The sequence below is a fragment of the Juglans microcarpa x Juglans regia genome, chromosome 1D, assembly GCF_004785595.1.
Source record: "Juglans microcarpa x Juglans regia isolate MS1-56 chromosome 1D, Jm3101_v1.0, whole genome shotgun sequence".
NCBI classification, from domain to species: domain Eukaryota; kingdom Viridiplantae; phylum Streptophyta; class Magnoliopsida; order Fagales; family Juglandaceae; genus Juglans; species Juglans microcarpa x Juglans regia.
This window is the reverse complement of record NC_054594.1, coordinates 16,507,117-16,524,838: the sequence shown is the minus strand read 5'-3', so window position 1 is coordinate 16,524,838 and position 17,722 is coordinate 16,507,117. Positions and strand designations below refer to the sequence as shown.

General features: G+C 34.7%; 1 protein-coding gene across 1 annotated transcript; it reads right to left on the bottom strand.

Annotated features, from left to right (window-relative positions):
* Positions 1-207: 207 nt before the first annotated feature.
* LOC121248893 (uncharacterized protein sll0005) lies at positions 208-15,472 on the bottom strand. Its single transcript, XM_041147503.1, is given in 15 exon segments — positions 208-615; positions 775-1,005; positions 2,047-2,210; positions 2,213-2,369; positions 4,111-4,484; positions 5,418-5,505; positions 6,377-6,520; positions 6,960-7,085; positions 7,218-7,366; positions 7,487-7,592; positions 9,498-9,641; positions 13,418-13,588; positions 14,674-14,823; positions 15,229-15,284; positions 15,287-15,472. Coding segments are annotated over 15 exon segments (2,349 nt in total). The 5' UTR covers positions 15,441-15,472; the 3' UTR covers positions 208-480.
* Between the last annotated feature and the right edge of the window lie 2,250 nt (positions 15,473-17,722).

Below are 17,722 nucleotides of genomic sequence, written 5' to 3'. Positions count from 1 at the left end.
TTAAGGAAATAAGAAGCAAAGAGAAAAAGGGGAAATGTTATGACGATGGCAATCCTGGATTGTTTTCAGAAGCCATACCCTATTGGTTTTGGACCCCGACATGTACTGCGAGCTGCAGCATTCCATAGGCCGAAAGAAATCCCCGGTCTAAATGTTTGGGTGAATACATATGGTAATCTTTTGACACAATGAACTCTTGAACGCATCAAGAGAAAAGTGAGTGTTTACTAGGATATGAAACATTCTCCCTTGCAAATAGAAATTACACCAATCAGTTTCCGACAGGTCGCTGCATCGATACATTTGACATGCAGTGGAATTTATATACAGGAAGAAAATTTCGGGTCTTGGTGTTTGAACCGTACCGAGTAATGCACACAAGATGTGCATTTGTATAATGATTAGTTCATTTGCCTGTAACTTTATCAAAATATGAAAACCGTATTGGCTCTAAACAGCTAAATTATATAGATATAATCTTTACAAAAATGTATCCCGGATAATGCGTGCTAGCACCCGGGAAGATAGTCGGTTGAGCACCTCAGGTAGCACTGTGGCAGATATGCCCGGCAATGCTGGAAGAAGCTCTTGGATGACCTGTGAAACAACCACGCCCTGTTGACACCCACAAAGAAGCAACAGTTTGAGAAAAAACAGTCAAGGAAGAACATATATACCCGCTTCACAGACACGAGAAACTTTTTCAGAAAAGGAACGTCATGACAACTTCACATTTTTAGTCTAAAATGAATGGTTAAGATATCCTTTCAATACCTGATTTGATGATCTTGATATTGAACTTCCTGCAGTCAAGAACTCGACGATCTTTTGGACATTATTCAATATAACTTTGTCTTCTTCACTTATGGAGGGTAGAAGTGCTGCTGGCTTAAAGGGTCCAAAAGTAGGAACCATACTAAAAACTGGGGCAGCATTTCGGACTCCTAGAAATGACATTATCTGTACCAACTGATCCCTTGTAACCACGTCAATGCCCTTTACAATCTGCTTTTCATGCCAATGGCAAACAATAGTTACATATCTAAATACACTCCATCTAACCAAACTTTGGAGCACACCAAGGTGAAAAGTAAAGTAATTCTTATCTTAAGCACAGCTCCTTGTGAGAACATACATCACAGGGCACAAGGCAAGAAAAGCTTTTTAACATGGGGAACGAATAATGAAATTGCTTATCCAACAATTGGACAAAAAAGGGAAAAAAAAACTATAAATAGATGAGAAATTAAAGTACAAGTAAATGAGAAAACTGAAGCAAATGCTGAGCCCCATCACATGATATAATGAGTACTAGAATTCCATACAATTTGAGGCGGATAACTAAAGGCAAGTAATTATATAGTCACAAGCAAAAGAAAGCAAAATAACTTGGAAGAAAATAACTACTTGCTCCCTTCTTTTCTTCGGAGTCTTAAAAGCCTACTTGTTATTATTCAAACAAAGTGGAACCAACAGGAAAATAAAGAAGAGATTAAGAAAACATATGTAGAAGTGTAATGGGACAAAAAAACTGAGGCCAATATTGTCCTTTCTCTGTTGAATCTTATGGTAGGATCATCATCTATAACACCCGGGCCCACTTTTGTTAGGGCTAGAATGAGAATAATTTTTATTGGGCTCAATGGACTGGATCGTGGGCCAAGTCATATAATAAAAATTCATGGGCCAGTGAGCCCAATAAAAATTATTCTCATTGTAGCCCTCCTAACAAAATTGGCCCACCTGTTGCATCATCATGTCAGGCAAATCCAATAAATAGTTAATATATTCAAGATAATTAATAATAAATCAATTATAACTAAGAATAATGATATCATCATCACCATCACTAATATTAACTGCCTTGGCACATCAATATTAACAACACTAATCTTTTTAACTTAAAAGTTACTTCTAACACTACCTTGTCCAGATAATGATGATAATGATGCTCTTAGCTATGATTGATGTGCAGTATTAACTGCCTTTGCGCATCAATATTAAGAAAACGACCCTTTTTAATTTAAAAATTACTCCAAGTAGTACCTCATCCAGAAGAAATTCTCGGAAAAAGTTCCCTTTATCAGACAGCAGAAATGCTAAGGCTGCCCTTGTTTGAATTGGCTGCTTTTGTTGAGATACATTAGTCGAAATTCTAGGAATTGTATACCCTGTTTGACTTTGCAGGAGGCCAAGTTCAGCCATGCCCCATTGAGGGTCTCCCCTCCTCCACTTTTTGCTGCAGTTATGAAATTCTCAAATGCTTGCATGACGTCAATGAATCTTTCAGCATCAAAAACTCCAGATTTCCCATATATTGTGTAACGTAAAGCATTCTTTAACCGGGGGGATTCATCAGTCAAGAGCCTCTACAATAAAATTATAAAAGCATAATTAATTCCCATTTAGATAACCAAGATAAAAGAGAGAAAGCACCACCACAAGTTAGAACCATCAGTATGGCCACATAATTCTGCATAAGCTCAACTAGTTTATTCCTAAAAAAAGCTCCAGTTTATAACTTCTACTTTCATGAGGTCCTAAATCATTTAGAGAATTTTATCATTACTTTTAATTGGCTATACAAACTTCAACCAGCTGTTTTTGAAAATTGAAACAGCTTGTGGAACTTACTTTCATTAGAGATGTGCATGACTGGGAGATCGAGTACATAAGATATGCTGGATTCCTTCCAAGACGTACATGTTTAAGGTCAAGTCCTTTTACCACACACTCCTCCCTTAGATGGGCTTCCATTTCCTTTGAAGAATATTTGGAGAAATAGGGGGCCATCAAGGGTAGCATTCTTTGTTTGTTAGGCATTGTTGTGGCAATGGTGGATATAACTTGTGAAAGGGAAATGTTGTGGCAATGGACTGGTGCTGTATGTGTAAGCAGGGTGGATGAAGCATTGATCATTTTCCGCTTCACTGCAAGGTGTCTCAAGAGACTTATAGGCATCAGTGTATTTTCCGTTTAGGATTGCATGGATCATGCCCCAGCAGCTGGTGGATTTGGCAAAATTCCCTCCAGAGCCACAACTTACATGTTTGGATAGTCTTGTTATGTCTGGTGTGGTGTATTTGGCAGGGATGTAATGCTCGGACATTCAAAAATAGTGGAGAACTGTGTTAGATTTAAGAGTCATTAGTTCTTTTTTCTTTTTCTTTTTTTAAAGAGACGGAAGTCACCTGTCCATGAGTGACCCCCTCCTAATTTAATTAAAAAAAAAAAAAAACCTTCACTTATGGCGGAGGAATACCGTGGTGACAAGAGTCATTAGTTCATAACTCTTTATCTTCAGAAAGCAGTGCATGCTTCTGCACCTTTAGCTTTCTAGAGTATTTTAGAATTATGTTCTTTTCTTCATCCCACCAATTGGATGTCTCCTATTATATACTTCTTGTGTACTAGAATTGCACCACTATGTGCTTGAATAAATTACTTTGCTTATCAAAAAAGACGGGCTGAGTTAATTCTTTTGCCTATAAAGGGGAAAAAAAGTCTTTTGAATGAACCCCAACCTGGTGTTTTCTCTAAAATGGCTCTGATGTGGTTTTGCTAGAATAGGCAATAACGAGATCATTGCTTTAGTAAATGATGTGAATAATGGCAGTGACATCGATCCATAAGAAGCTCAGCAAACTCTTGAAATGGCATAAGTGAACATTTGAGTAAGACTGAAGGCAACGACAAAAATTGAGGCAACTCTAGCTCATCTGTGGGGTGTATGAAACCTCAAAACGATTATTTAAATAGATATCACAACAACCTTGCCATAGGTTATTGTTTGAAATCCGCAAGGTCATCCAATAAGGTGGCTTAAATTTAGCAATCAAAGATCAACTGCAATTCTTTACATTCAATAACACTTAATGGCAGATATCAAATTTGAAACCTCATAGGTTGACTGTGTCCATTTACAGTTACTAGCATAAAGTGCACAAACTAGCGATTTCATCCATTTTGGAAGATTCATATAAGCTATGCTTAAAGAGGTAAGGTCCATTGCAATTTAGCCATCAATATATTATAAGCACCAACATATTTCTTAATATTAGAAGTTAATAGATTTCAAACAAGTATCATAAAAAATTCAGAGTATTATACCTGTGCAATATATGGATAGGCCTCATCCACAATGGCAAAATCAGGGTTTCCCACCAAAGCTATGCCTTCTAGTACCCCAATTGCCCTGATTATAAGAGCAAAATAAGGGGGTATTCTAAACGGATAATCAAATGTTATTTGTGCTAAATCTGATGCCAGCTCCTGGAAATTGATATTCTTGGCCCCTCCCCCTTCAAGTGCCTGATCAAAAACCTTGGCCAAAACAGGTAAGATAGGTTCCAAATTAACTCCCTCTGGAATGAAATCAAGTTTAACAAAGTCTTTGACTATAGCTCCATAATCCCGATGAATGAGGTGAGCAATTGCTTCAATCATTCCATATTTTTGATCATCGGTTAGTTTTGTAACTAGGCCTGTTACAGCAAATTATACTTTAGGATGCAAAAGAAAAAAATGGTCTTCACAGCTAAAAGAAGTATTACACAGTCCAATTTAGAGGTCAGAAAAAGTTCTACTAAATCATTCTCATCAAAGAACACAACGTACATCTACACATTAAATGCAATATCCATTGATATGGAGTTTGAGAAAATGCATGGTTTATTGAATTCCCATAGAGGAAAGCAACTCACATACAATACAAATTGCTAAAGGTTTAAGAATTGTAATATTACACAGTCATAATAATGATAACAATGATCACGGTTAAAGTGGGGCAAAAATAACTGCAAATTATAGAACATTATCATTACAGTAAGAGGTTCCTTTCAATCTGATCTAGTGATAAATTTTCTTTTATATAAATAAACAATATTAATTGAAGTTTTAAGCTCGATATACACAGGGAATGTATTATATCTAATGGTAAAGTATTACAATCCAAAATCATTAGATAGGCACTGCCTAAAAGCAGTAACCCAATCATACAATAAATATACAATGATCTAAGAAATAATGATTCCTTTAAAACTTACAATGATCTAAAAAACAATGCCTAAAAGCACTCTCTCCCTCTCTCTCTCTCTTCCCCTCCCTCCCTCCCTATATATAAAGCAGTAACCCAATCATACAATAGTCATATCTCCCTCCCTCCCAGAAGAGTTTCATCTTTTTAACATGCCAGTAGAAAGTAAATTAAAGATCTATAATTCAAGTATCAAAGTGTAGAAAACCAAGACAAGAAAGAAAAAACCATTAAAACAATTAATCACTGTTAACATGTTAATTAGACAAATGATGCAGAACTAAAATTTACAACTGAGTTCTTCAAACAAGACAGCGTGATGCTGCTAACCATGTGAAAAGATGATCTGTCACCACACACTCTAATTGAAGTAGATTGTTACCAAAATCAAGTATAGCTAGCTTTCCATCTGGAGTACGGATTAAATTCCCAGGATGAGGATCAGCATGGAAAAACCCAGTATCAAGCAACTGCAATGAATGAAAAGCAAAGGTTAAGAATTTAATAAAGATGATTCTCAGTGTAGGCAAGGGACTATGAACTCTCACCAACCATAAGTTGATATTACACGTACAAAAACAAATGGCAAGCAAGGGTCTGAAACCATGTTAACAAGTACACTTTGATCTTCATTCACAATACATAAAGTACCATAAAGATAGATTTGTAGAGAAGGTAGCATCTGTACAATTTAATATTAGAAGCATACTGCGGAGACAAAAGGCACAACCAATAAGGTTTGAGTTTGTGAACAAATCAGAGCTTAAAACAAAGAGACAATTCATCATCTAATTGGCCATATGTTCTCTTTCCACTCCCTTGGCAAAAGGTACATAGCATAGCATATAATGTATGCATGTTCACATGAAAAATGCAGATCAGGTTTAACTTCATTGAAGTCACCCAATAACACTATTTTTTCTAGTATTAGACTCCACAATGTTGACAAAAACAATAAGTTGTTTTTAATCACTCTTAAAAATTAAGTTCTTAATAACTCATAATAATAAGCTTATTATTAAAAAATATTAAACTGTGTATTTTACCAATAAAAATTATTAATAAAAAGACAGCACAAGTAAAAAGGTGGCCTACAAGAATTGCTTCTAATTTCTTTTTAAAAAAGGCGGCCTACATTAAGCATCTATTGGTGCCAATACGCATCAAACAATCACATATTAAACCAATGAAGATAGTTAACCGCTTTGCTTCAGTGTTTGTAATCCAATGTATTATGCTAATACGTTGCCAAATTTAAATAGAAAGCAAAAGATTAGAGAGAGGGACAGGGAGAAACCAAAAAGAATATGCTTGCACGAATGCAGTGATAGAAAAGCTTGCCTGCTTCAGGTAGCATATGACTCCAACATTAACAAGTTCTCCTACGTCACTTTCTGTACTTTGTGACAGCTTCTCTCCATCTATCCATGCTGTAGTAAGAACCTTTCTTGATGTATATTTATCATAGGTTTTTGGTACAACAACCTAAAACACATCTAAGCTTTTCAGGGAGCATCAAAAAAAATTTCCCACAGATTAAGATAACAAAACTCCAACAAGTGAGAACTTGTTTAAAGACGCTTTTATTGACAGAACTTCTGCCAAACGTAAAATAATCAACAGTTAAATAAATCAACAGTTAAATAAATCATTCACTATTCTCATTTTAAAACAGCATAGTTAGCTGGGAAATATCAATGATTAGTTCCATATAGAGCTCAAACTAATTTAGAACATCTTGGAAATGCAGCATTTAAACTTAATTTTTTTTTTTTTTTTTGTTTATTTCATACTGCAAATTCCACATTCTAGTACGTGATATCTGGATCACCAAATATGAGTTTGTAACCAAACTCAGTAGCTAAAATCCAATGAACTTCTCGAAACATAACAAAAGTATACTGTTAAGAGTCATTAGACTCACCTGAGGAAGGTCTTTCTTCATCATTTCAGCAAAGATTGTTCCGTTTTTCCCTTCATTAACATAATCAAGCTCCTCAAAAAATCGAGCAGCCCATTCATCAACCAATCCGACTACATCCGTGGAGATCTGAAAAATTTAAGCAGAGAAGTGAGGGATGTGAAGAAGTCATTATCTCTACCTGTAGTTAACCCTTCACCAGAAATGTAGTAGTTTTAACACAGAGCCAAGTGACTTCAAGTCAGATGTGTGTAACACTACCTGAGGAAACCTTCTTAGTACCAAACCTAAATTGCGTATGATGAACAAATCAACTGTAACCGTCTCAAGAACAAAAGGCCTCTGCACTTTAACAGCAACCAAATCCCCATTTTCTTTCAAACGGCCCTTGTACACCTGTCCAAGAGATGCTGCCATGGCAATAGAAGAAATAAACGATTTGGAATAATGAATTTCAAAATACTAGCAAAGGGAGGCTGGAATTTTCTGTTAATACAATTTTATATACAAATGATTATCTAGAAAGCTACCAGCAGCAATCGGGGAAGATGATAGTTCAGAATAGATGTTATTCCATGGCTGACCAAGTTCCTCCTCAATAAGAGCCATAGCTACATCATCTGGAAATGAAGGAACCTTCATATATCATCAAACAGAAAGATCAGCCATGAAGAGGGATACCTAAATTTACATAAAATGGGAAAACATTAGACAAAAATTAAACCAAGCGGTATCTCTCCTCCAATGCAAGAATTTGATGAAAAAAACTATAACTACCCAGGGTGTGGTACCCACATCTCTCATTATGACCCCAAAAAGACTAGTCAATTTGAAAATTTCCTAGAATTACTTACGAAGCACAATCTCACCTGATAAATAGCCAATGTGGAACTTAACACTCAAGTCTACCTTTTAACCTATCCAATATATGGGGGTTATTCATATTCTCGATTTGAGACTTAAGTATTACAAACTCTCTTAAATTCATGCTATACTCGTTAGAACCATGTCATGTAGTGCTCCAGTATCGCATGGCTGACCCTCCTATGTGGCTTTGATACCCTAGGTAACGACCCAGAAGAAATAGGCATGTCTGCATCATAGCTCCAAAAAGACTGATCAAGCTGGAACTTCCTTAAAATCATAAAACCCAGTTTTACCTTCTTCCCCCTAAGTAGGTGTAATCTCTTGTATACCACCTGTGTACTCGGGCTTTGCCTATTTGTATTAATATAATATAATCGTTTAACTATATAAAAAAACTCAGTTTTACCTAGTAAGTAGTCAATGTGGGATTTAGCACCTGACTACCTTTATAACTACCCAATCTTTGTAGGCATTCATATTTCCAATGTGGGACTGTGGTGTTACAGAAACATTTGATCTTCATGTTCAAGTAGGAATATGTTTGTCTTTTAATAGGTAAAACAAAATTTCATTAAATCAAGTAAATAGGCAAAGCCCAAGTACACACGAAGTATACAAAGAGAATGCCTAGTTACTAGGAGCTAGAAATGGATACGAGAAAATCATGAAAACTAGCCCCATTGAGGACAAGAACAGAAGCCCACAAGACTAAAGCGTGTAAGAAGAAACATCTAAGATCATCCAAAGAGTGTTGCCAATCTTCAAAGCTCTAACCAGTCCTTTCCAGCCATATTCATCACATGAGACATAACAGAACCATATTCCACACTGCAGGTTACACTGAAGGCCTCTCCAACTAGCAAGGAGATCCACCATCCTCTTGGGCATTACCCACACAAGTCTGGTTCTGCTAAAAGCATCCCATAAGATCCTGGCCACCTCACAGTGAAGTAATAAATGATCCACAGTCAAGTTGGAATATGTTAACTACAACAAACAACTGTGATGGGATAAGCCATACCAATGTCTGCCAAAACACAGCATGAAATGAAAGTACCTACCATGAGCTCATCTCAGACTGATTGACTAAGAATACCACGACACAAAGCTTGTGAGATGCCCTGAATACTCCCCTCAATAAATCTAGCAATAAGAACCTAACATCACAAACCAAATAGTACCAGAAATTACCTTAATACACAAGCCTATATTATTCTTTCATATAGCTTTATGCCATGAACACTTCCCTAAACTTATCTGCCAATAAGAACCCTAACATCACAAGCCCAATCGTACCAGAAATTACCTTAATCCACAAGCCTAGGTTAGCTTCTTTCATGAAGCTTTTACACCCTGATTTAATGGACATATAAAACATCCCCACCAACTTTTTTGATGTTTAAAACATTCTCACTAACTCATCAAAGGTAATAACTAAAATTACCTAAAACATTCACAAATTCTAGCTCAAAATTCACATTTGCACAACATGGTATAACTTAATTTTCTTGTTTTATACCCATCTCTATTTTGCTGAGTGTTATGGATATCATATAGGTTATTTTTCCTTCTTTTTTCTTTTTCAGAAGAACATAGAGCTTTAACTTTGATTAGATGTAATCGTGAGAATAAAGAACACGAAAGGAAACAAAAAAAGGGGCACATATACTTTACCTTATCGCAAAGCTTTTGCAGCTCAATCATTGCAACAGGTGACAGTATATCCGGGCGAATACTCAAAGCTTGACCAAGTTTTATATATGCCGGACCCAAAGAGGTAACAATTTCCCTTATCTCAATTGCTCTAGCAACTTCATTCTGATATGGAAAAGTAATAGATGAGTAAAGCATACAGAAATTGACAAGTTAATTTCAAAGATTGGACATGAATGGCATTCCAAATCAATATATACAATGGAAGAAACCCGCATTCCCCATTTGTGGAGACATTGTAGGAAAATGTGCTTCTAGATGAAAGATATTTTCATTCACACAATCAATGCAGTTTAAAACTGAATGATCTTGATTTTTGCTTCCATCACAAGAGTACAACTGATCCTTTGTTTCTCTTTTATTTTCTTTTTTCTTTTTCCTTTTGGGATGACAAGGGTGGAGGGGGTTAAAGGGTTTCCTAAATTCTAATCGGAGAAATAAAGAAGCAGAATAGCAAGCTGAAGACAATGAAAATAAGAACTGGAAAATTTTCCCTGACCATCCCACAATATTAGTAGTCTGTTTAGACTGTATACCACACACACAGCTGTATACCGCATTAAATTTGCACAAGACCCATCATAATAATGTATAATCATTTCCAACGCATGTATTAGGCAGACTGGCTTGCCTCCAAGAATACATGAACATTTTTAAACAATAGTAAGGCTACATGAGAACAAAAACAAAGTGATAGAAAACAAAGCAGTTGAAACATTATCGCAGCAGGACCAGGAAACACAATTTGGTTTGCAGAAATACAAGAAGTGACACCCAAAATGGAAGTTAAATGTAACGACCCAGTCCAATAATTCTAAAATCGGAATATTGATAATTTTTATTGGGCCTAAATTATATTTAATGGGCCAAATTTGATAAGCCCACAAGCAATAAATTATTGAGGTTGATTAGGAGTTTTAATTAGACTCAATAACTAGGTTAAATCCCATTTATTATTTATTGAACGAGTAAGACTCCTTTTAGAATCTAAATATCGGCCATTAGAAGTTTATTTCAATTTAAAATCATTATTGATTGAAGTCCTTTATGCAGTCTCAATCACTACCAATCCTACATTGAATGAACTACTAGATCATGTTTTCAAATTCAAACTTTCTTCTTGAATGATCGCAACCGAGTCCAACTCGAACTCGTTGGCACCGTCTCCCAAACCAAATCAAACACGCCGAACACTTCTCCATCCTTTAATTCCTATCCTCCAGCAATCCTAAGTACACAAAATTCCGAATCATAGCTAGTGAGTGATTTCGAGTGGAACACGTTCAACACTCTCCTCCGTCTTTATATATCCTCAATCCTATGCAAATTCTCAAAAATAAAATCTTTATTCTCAGCCATAACGTAAACAACTACCGACTCGCCCCAGAGTCAATCACCCAAAGCACCCCGTTCAAAGGAGATCTATTCGTCTGTTGTGTCTTCACCTCAGCCCAGCTCCGTCGCACGGCATCCCTCTCACGGTGAGCCTTCATCTCTCTGTCATGTGGCACTTGCTTTTAATTTGCTTTCATCTCTCTGGGTTCTTAGTCTAATATATAAAGTTTGAAAGTAGGGCAAGTCTTTTCGAGTAACATTACATTTTTGTCCCTCAAATTAGGACTTTCGCCATTCAGTCCTTTGTGAAATTGCTTTCTCCATGTGGTACAACTTGCTTTTTTGAAAGAAAGTACCTGCAGCTTTTTAACCCATCCAACTTCCTTTATATATTACAGTTTTGCCATGCATAGATTTTACACAAAATGCCAAGAGCACTCCCAATAGATTTCTTCATCCTATCCTTTAAAATACATCACCAAAACCTACTTTTTCTATTTTACATACTGACTTTTACAATATATTATACATCAGTTTATCTATTTTTTCTTTATATCATTTAAATATTATACTTGTTATTCTTTTTTATTCATTTCAAATATTTTCTCTAACTACTAATGATATCCTCATATTTTTTGATATTTGCAATATCTCTCCATATACAATGTCATATAATTATATCCTATTTTAAATTAATCCAAATTTATAAGCTAAATCAAAATATAAATTAATTCAAAAAATAAAAAAAGAGATTATATAATGAAAGTATTCTCAAATATTCATTCTCAATCATTATATAATGTGAATAAAGAGAGTTGAAGAAATGGGAAACTAAGCAAGAGGAGGTCAGAGAAATTAATTAAAATTGTTTACAATGATGAACAGTGTTCTCTATATCTAGAGGTTTACTATAGCAGAATGTAAAAGTGTCTTTAAAATAGAAGATCCAATGGAGGGCACTTTTGAGAGCATTTCTTTATATTTTAAAGAAAAATGTACTATAAAGGATCCATTGGGAGTGCTCTAAGTCCTTGTCATGATCAAGTTCCGCAGAATACTTAAAATCTGTTGAGGTTTTTACATTTCTGCCCTTATTTGATAACCATTGGCAGATTAGAGTTGGTTTGGATTTTGCTTTTAGTTTCACGTGGGCTTTGCTTTTACGATGGGCTTGCATATAGGTTTTGGGGTTTAATGGGTTATATGGATTTATGATGCTTTAGGCCCACGAAAGATTTAACTACTTTTTTTTTTTTTGATAAGTACGAAAGATTTAACTACTTTAGATTTTAAAATGAGAAAATTTAGATTATTAAGAAAAACGGGTCATCTAAATTTCTAAATATGTATTTAATTAAAAATTTACATAAGTCGCATATTTTATAGTTATCCGGCTTCACACCAAAAATATTGGATTGGCACTACGAGGTAAGTAGCTTGATCATAAATTAGGATTAGCATACGTTAACTAGTTATATATATTATTATTAAAGCTAGTTCTTTGGAAGCCAGTGTTTACATACCACGCATGTCATGATATTTGCAAGCACGTCATTAATCATGTTTCATTCCGCATATTATAGTTATGTATGTATTATGCATATCACGTTGCATAAAACACGTAACCTTTCATAAGATCGAGTGTAAGATAAGCTCAGAACAATTAACCAGATGGTCATTCGGATGCATGGTACCAAGGCAGTTTTAGGGTGAATGTACAAGTCACGGACTCAAGCGTGGTCCACCATAGTATGCCAGAATACTATCAGCGGCTCCCCTTGCGGCCTTGCGGCCACGGGATGTGGGGCCAATGCACAACCTCGCACACAGGGTTAAATGTATTGGCCAACCAGATCATTCAAATAAATCAGATCAATTAGTTAATTCCAATAAATCAGTCATATATAGCATAAACATCAGTATGATCAGTCATGATTTTAAGCTCAGCATGAAATATTTTATAAAAACTTTATGTTAAATATGTTTACGTTATAATGGGTTTCTTACTGAGTCATCAACTGATTTTAGTTTGTTTTTATGTTTTTAAACCACCGCAGATCAAAATATTTATAAAGGTGGAGCTGCAGGACGGGACTTGGTCCAGGGAGGCGTGAAGTGGCTTAGATCATGTACAGAGATTTTAAGTTATAATTTTTATGGCACAGACTTTGAGAAATTTTAATAATTACTTCCGCGCACTCTCTTTTATGATTTCAGTATTTTTAATAAAGGATGATTGTATTATAAGGAATCTTTATACCTAACGCTTCCTTTAGAATAAATAAAAAACAAATATATTTTTAAGTCAGGTTCAATAGTAGAACTCCGGCTCCCGAGAATTTCTAAAAGTGACTTTATTTTTAACTGTGGGGAGCGGGGTGTTACATTAAATCAAGGGAAAAAGCCATCATATGATGACTCAAAGAGCACATGAACTAAAAAATAACCAATTATGAAAAACTACTTTCTATAAACTGTTTAAAGGTGAATTGATCATGTAGAATTACTATTAGCTTGAAAAAAAAAAAAGGGTATCATTGTCATACCTCTTTGACCTTCTTGTTTATCACATCCAAAGCAAGGCGTGAAAGAAAACCCCCGGTAACAGACAGTAATTGAACAATACGTGTTGCAACAGCACGTGGCCGTTTTCCCCAATATGCTGAAATGCTGGCAGGATCATAGACTAAAGGCAAAAACTCACTGCTTTCATCTACCTATGGAAGCACAAAAAAACACTTAGCATCAGTAACATTATAATAGGGACACATTAGGACCAACTAAAGATTCAGCATCAAAGTTTCACAATGAGAAAGCATAAAGGATCATGAGAAGCTCTACATCCAACCATATTAAACAGTCTTTGTTTAGCATCTAATGAACGGATGTAGCCTTCATCAGTTAGCTTGTTTATATGTAGACCAGGTCATTTTTGCAACATCAACCACTCTTAAAGCAAAAGCTGACTACTCCTTTGCAAGACTTACAATTTTTTATACAATTACTCCAAAAGTAACTGTAATTCCTATTACCAGAATGTCACATTCATGTACTGCAAGAGTATGTTTTTATTTTTCTTTTCGTTTGCTTTTTAGTGCTTCGAGTTAGAACCTAAGCCTTACCACTCTCGTCCCATTCCTTCACACCTAATCCAAGATTAAGGGAGCAAAATTTAACATTATGGTATCGGGACAATTAGCTATCACAAAAGTAATATCTCATATCATGACACCCACTATTGCCTAAGTAACTTTCTTCTCAATGGCCAAACTGTGCAGGCACATATCCAGTCACCAATCAACCCACAAATTTTTTTCTTGTTCAAGTATTACCGTAAGTTCTTCACACAACTGAATTGAAATAAATTAACCACAACCACCCCCCCCCCCCCAAACAAAAAAAAAAAAAAAAAAAACTGATCAATTTCAAATGGCTTTTGTTACTTTTAACTCCACCCTAACTGCAAATAAAATATGATATTTTAGAGCATTTTCAACAAATTTCATTGCAGTTCAATAATATGTACCTTTCAGCTCTCAGTCCCTCTCACTCTCTCATGGGCACATAATTTGTACCATTGAGGAACTTTAGTTTTTAGGTAATTCTTGACTTCCTACAATGTCATAAAATAAAAACCAAAAATACCCTGTGACCTGTCAAATATTTATAAACTTGGTTGAGAATTACAGAAACCAGTACACCTTTGATCGTAGCTCAAACACTTAGGAGCGATCCATTCCGCAAGACATTATAGAAAAGGAAGTCGAACGTCATTCAACCTATATGATGCGCGTATACATACCTCAACGAGGCGTAGCTGAACATTATCAGCAGCAAACTGCGAATCCTTTAGATTCTGTCCCCGAAGACCTTTCATCAGTATTGCCAACTGTTCATTTTCTTCCATCTGTGCCCTCACTCTTTTAATTTCCTGTGAAACATCTCCAATTCTCTGCCATTGCAATGCCAATAAACCAGTCAATAAGAAAATAAAGATTAATGACTTGGTTAAAATCAGCTTTAAGAACGTGAATTTCAATCCTATTCTCTTCCTTTCTATTTCCTCCACTTTCAATGGGAACCAAACAGAATTAGTCATTTTCACCACAGTGTGTTCAACAGTAAAAACAAAGAACGAATTTAAAAAAAAAAAAAAGGATAAAACAATCCAGAATGTCAGACAACTTTTTTACTCGTGCAAATCAGGCAAATTTCATAAAAGAAACCACGGCACCAAGAGTTAAACTTTCCTCCTCTTTCTCAGCAACAAACGGAGCATTGCAGTAAAATAAAATTTTAAAAAAAATGCATTTAAAATTCAGCAAGAAAAATATGGATCGGCAAGTTCATCATTTACCGACGAAGATCCGTTGACTGATTTCTGTGGCGGCGAGGATCCATTGACGGACGAACCGGTGGGGATGGTTTGGGTCCAGTGGCGACCGCGAAAACTCGGTGGTTCCGTCTACGAAGCCGACTTCGGGTACCGTTAGGCAGTGGATGGTGGACCGGAAAGGTGCAGCGAAGCGACTCGGTTCCACAAAAGCCGAGCTGTGGTGCAGCAACCATAGTTGAGTCGTAGTGGTCTGAGTCTGAACAAATCGATGGAAATTTGTATTGTATTTATGTAGTGGTGGAAGGCCTGGCGGTTGGAGCAACACGTGGCACGATGAGGAGCTAAGAAAGAGTGGCTCACTTTCTTCAATTCTTCCTTCTGTTTTGAGCCTTGACAGTTTGTACGAGGCTACGTGACCTTTCCTTCACCACTTCTAGTTCTATCAGCCGGCCAATAATAAGATGCGAAGTTTTATTATAAGTCGTTGTGAATTACACACAAAAATTTTATTTTTAAGTTGATGTGAAGATTATATTTAAATTGTATTTATGTAGCATAATTTAATTTTAAAAATAAAATTTAAATATTATAAATTAAATCTTACCATTTAAATAATATTAATGATATATTCTATTCACCGACTTAATAATAAAATAACTCGAAGTACATATATTATGTATTGTTGATGTAATAAGATTTAATTTATTAAAAATAACTTATAAATTTGAATCTTGTAAGTTAAATTGTATCACGTCAATAATGTGGATGATGTATTCTCTACACCGATCAATAAATAAAATGAATTTAATAACAATAATTAAAAATGTGTAAAAAAAATTAACATATTTTATATTAGTTCATGTTATTTTTTTAATCAAAGAGTGCAATCAACATAAGATACGTTAATTACTCATGATTTATAATATATATATATATATATACACACGTGTGTGTGTGTGAATGGATTGATAGAATTTTATATATAAAGGGATTTTATTTCTCAGTTCTCATTATAGTATTCAACGGATCCTAACTTACGAGATTCCACGCCTTAAAAAATTAAAGACATTTAATATTGTTATTTCTTCCTTTTTTCATATTTTATTTGATTAATCATATCTTCTATATGAGAAATAAAATTTACACTGTGCGACATTTGTGTACTTTTTTTAAAAAAATAAATAAATTTAAGACCCACATGAAAAAAATTAATTTTTTAATAATAAATCTCACTCTTTTTTAAATGATTTACGTGAAGCTAGCAGAATCTATAATTGTATTTAACATTATTCATCGTAAAAATATTAAACTGATACATCTAATTCTTATGTCCCATTTTGTGGCTCATTTTTGTCAAGCTATTTGTTGTTAAAAAGTGATATTAACCATTTAATTTGTGATCAAGTAAGAACTAATTCAAAGATAAATAATTATATATATTTTTTGGTATAGAGAAATAATTATATTTATAGTAATGAATAAGTTTATTTAATATTTATGACTATATATATTGGAAGGATAAATTTTGATAGAATTCCTGACTTTCATGCAGGGAATAAGTGAGAAGACGGAAGTGGGGCCGTGGTGATAATGTAATTAAAAGGTGGTAGGGATTTGGAGTTTTGTGGTGTCGTCCTCATGAGCCGTGTCTTGTCTGTCTCTACAGAAGATGTAGACATCGCTACTTTAGTTTGTGGGTGGTGGTGTCTGCACTCTACACCGTTGCTTCCTCCACAATTGGCCTCCATTTGTTTGTGTGGAACTCGTTCATGTGATAAAAATAAAAAAATAAAAAATACAGAAAATACCCTGATGATGTGTTTTGCATCCGCGTGCTCCCGATAGTCACATGAGAAAATGAAGCTTGATGACTTGTAGGGCCGGCTCAATAGCAAGGCTATTTAGGCCATTGTCTAAAGCCTCCACCCCAAGGCCTCTAAAAATAAAAATAAGATGTTTTTTTTTTAAATAAAAAATTAAAAATCATTTCATTAAATAAAATTTTAAATAATTTTTATAATTTTTAATATGTGCAAGGCCCCATAATACTAAATTTAATATTTAATATAATGAATTATTTATATATTAAATAATTTTTTAAGATCTTGCTAAATTGAGACACAAAAAGATCTTATTTTAAGTTGTTGTAAATATAAATTCACAAAAACTGTATTTAAAGATTTTAAATAGAATCTCATTTTATTGAAAATTTTGAAAATATTTTATATAATAATTTATATTTTATTGTATTATAATTACGAATGACTCACTTAAATTTTGCCTTAGACTTCAATTTGTATTGAGCCACCCCTGATGACTTGGAGCGCCAAAAAACAACTCTGATGTCTAAGTTACTTTTTTTTAACTCCACAGAGAGAATAAGAGAAATGAGAATAATACTCTCGAATTGTACATGTGCCAAGGCTTTTATACTTCCCTCGTCCGGTGGGGTTATTGTTCTTCTTATACATGAGGTGTCTACCCCTACCTTAAGTGGTATGTCGTCGCATTTAAT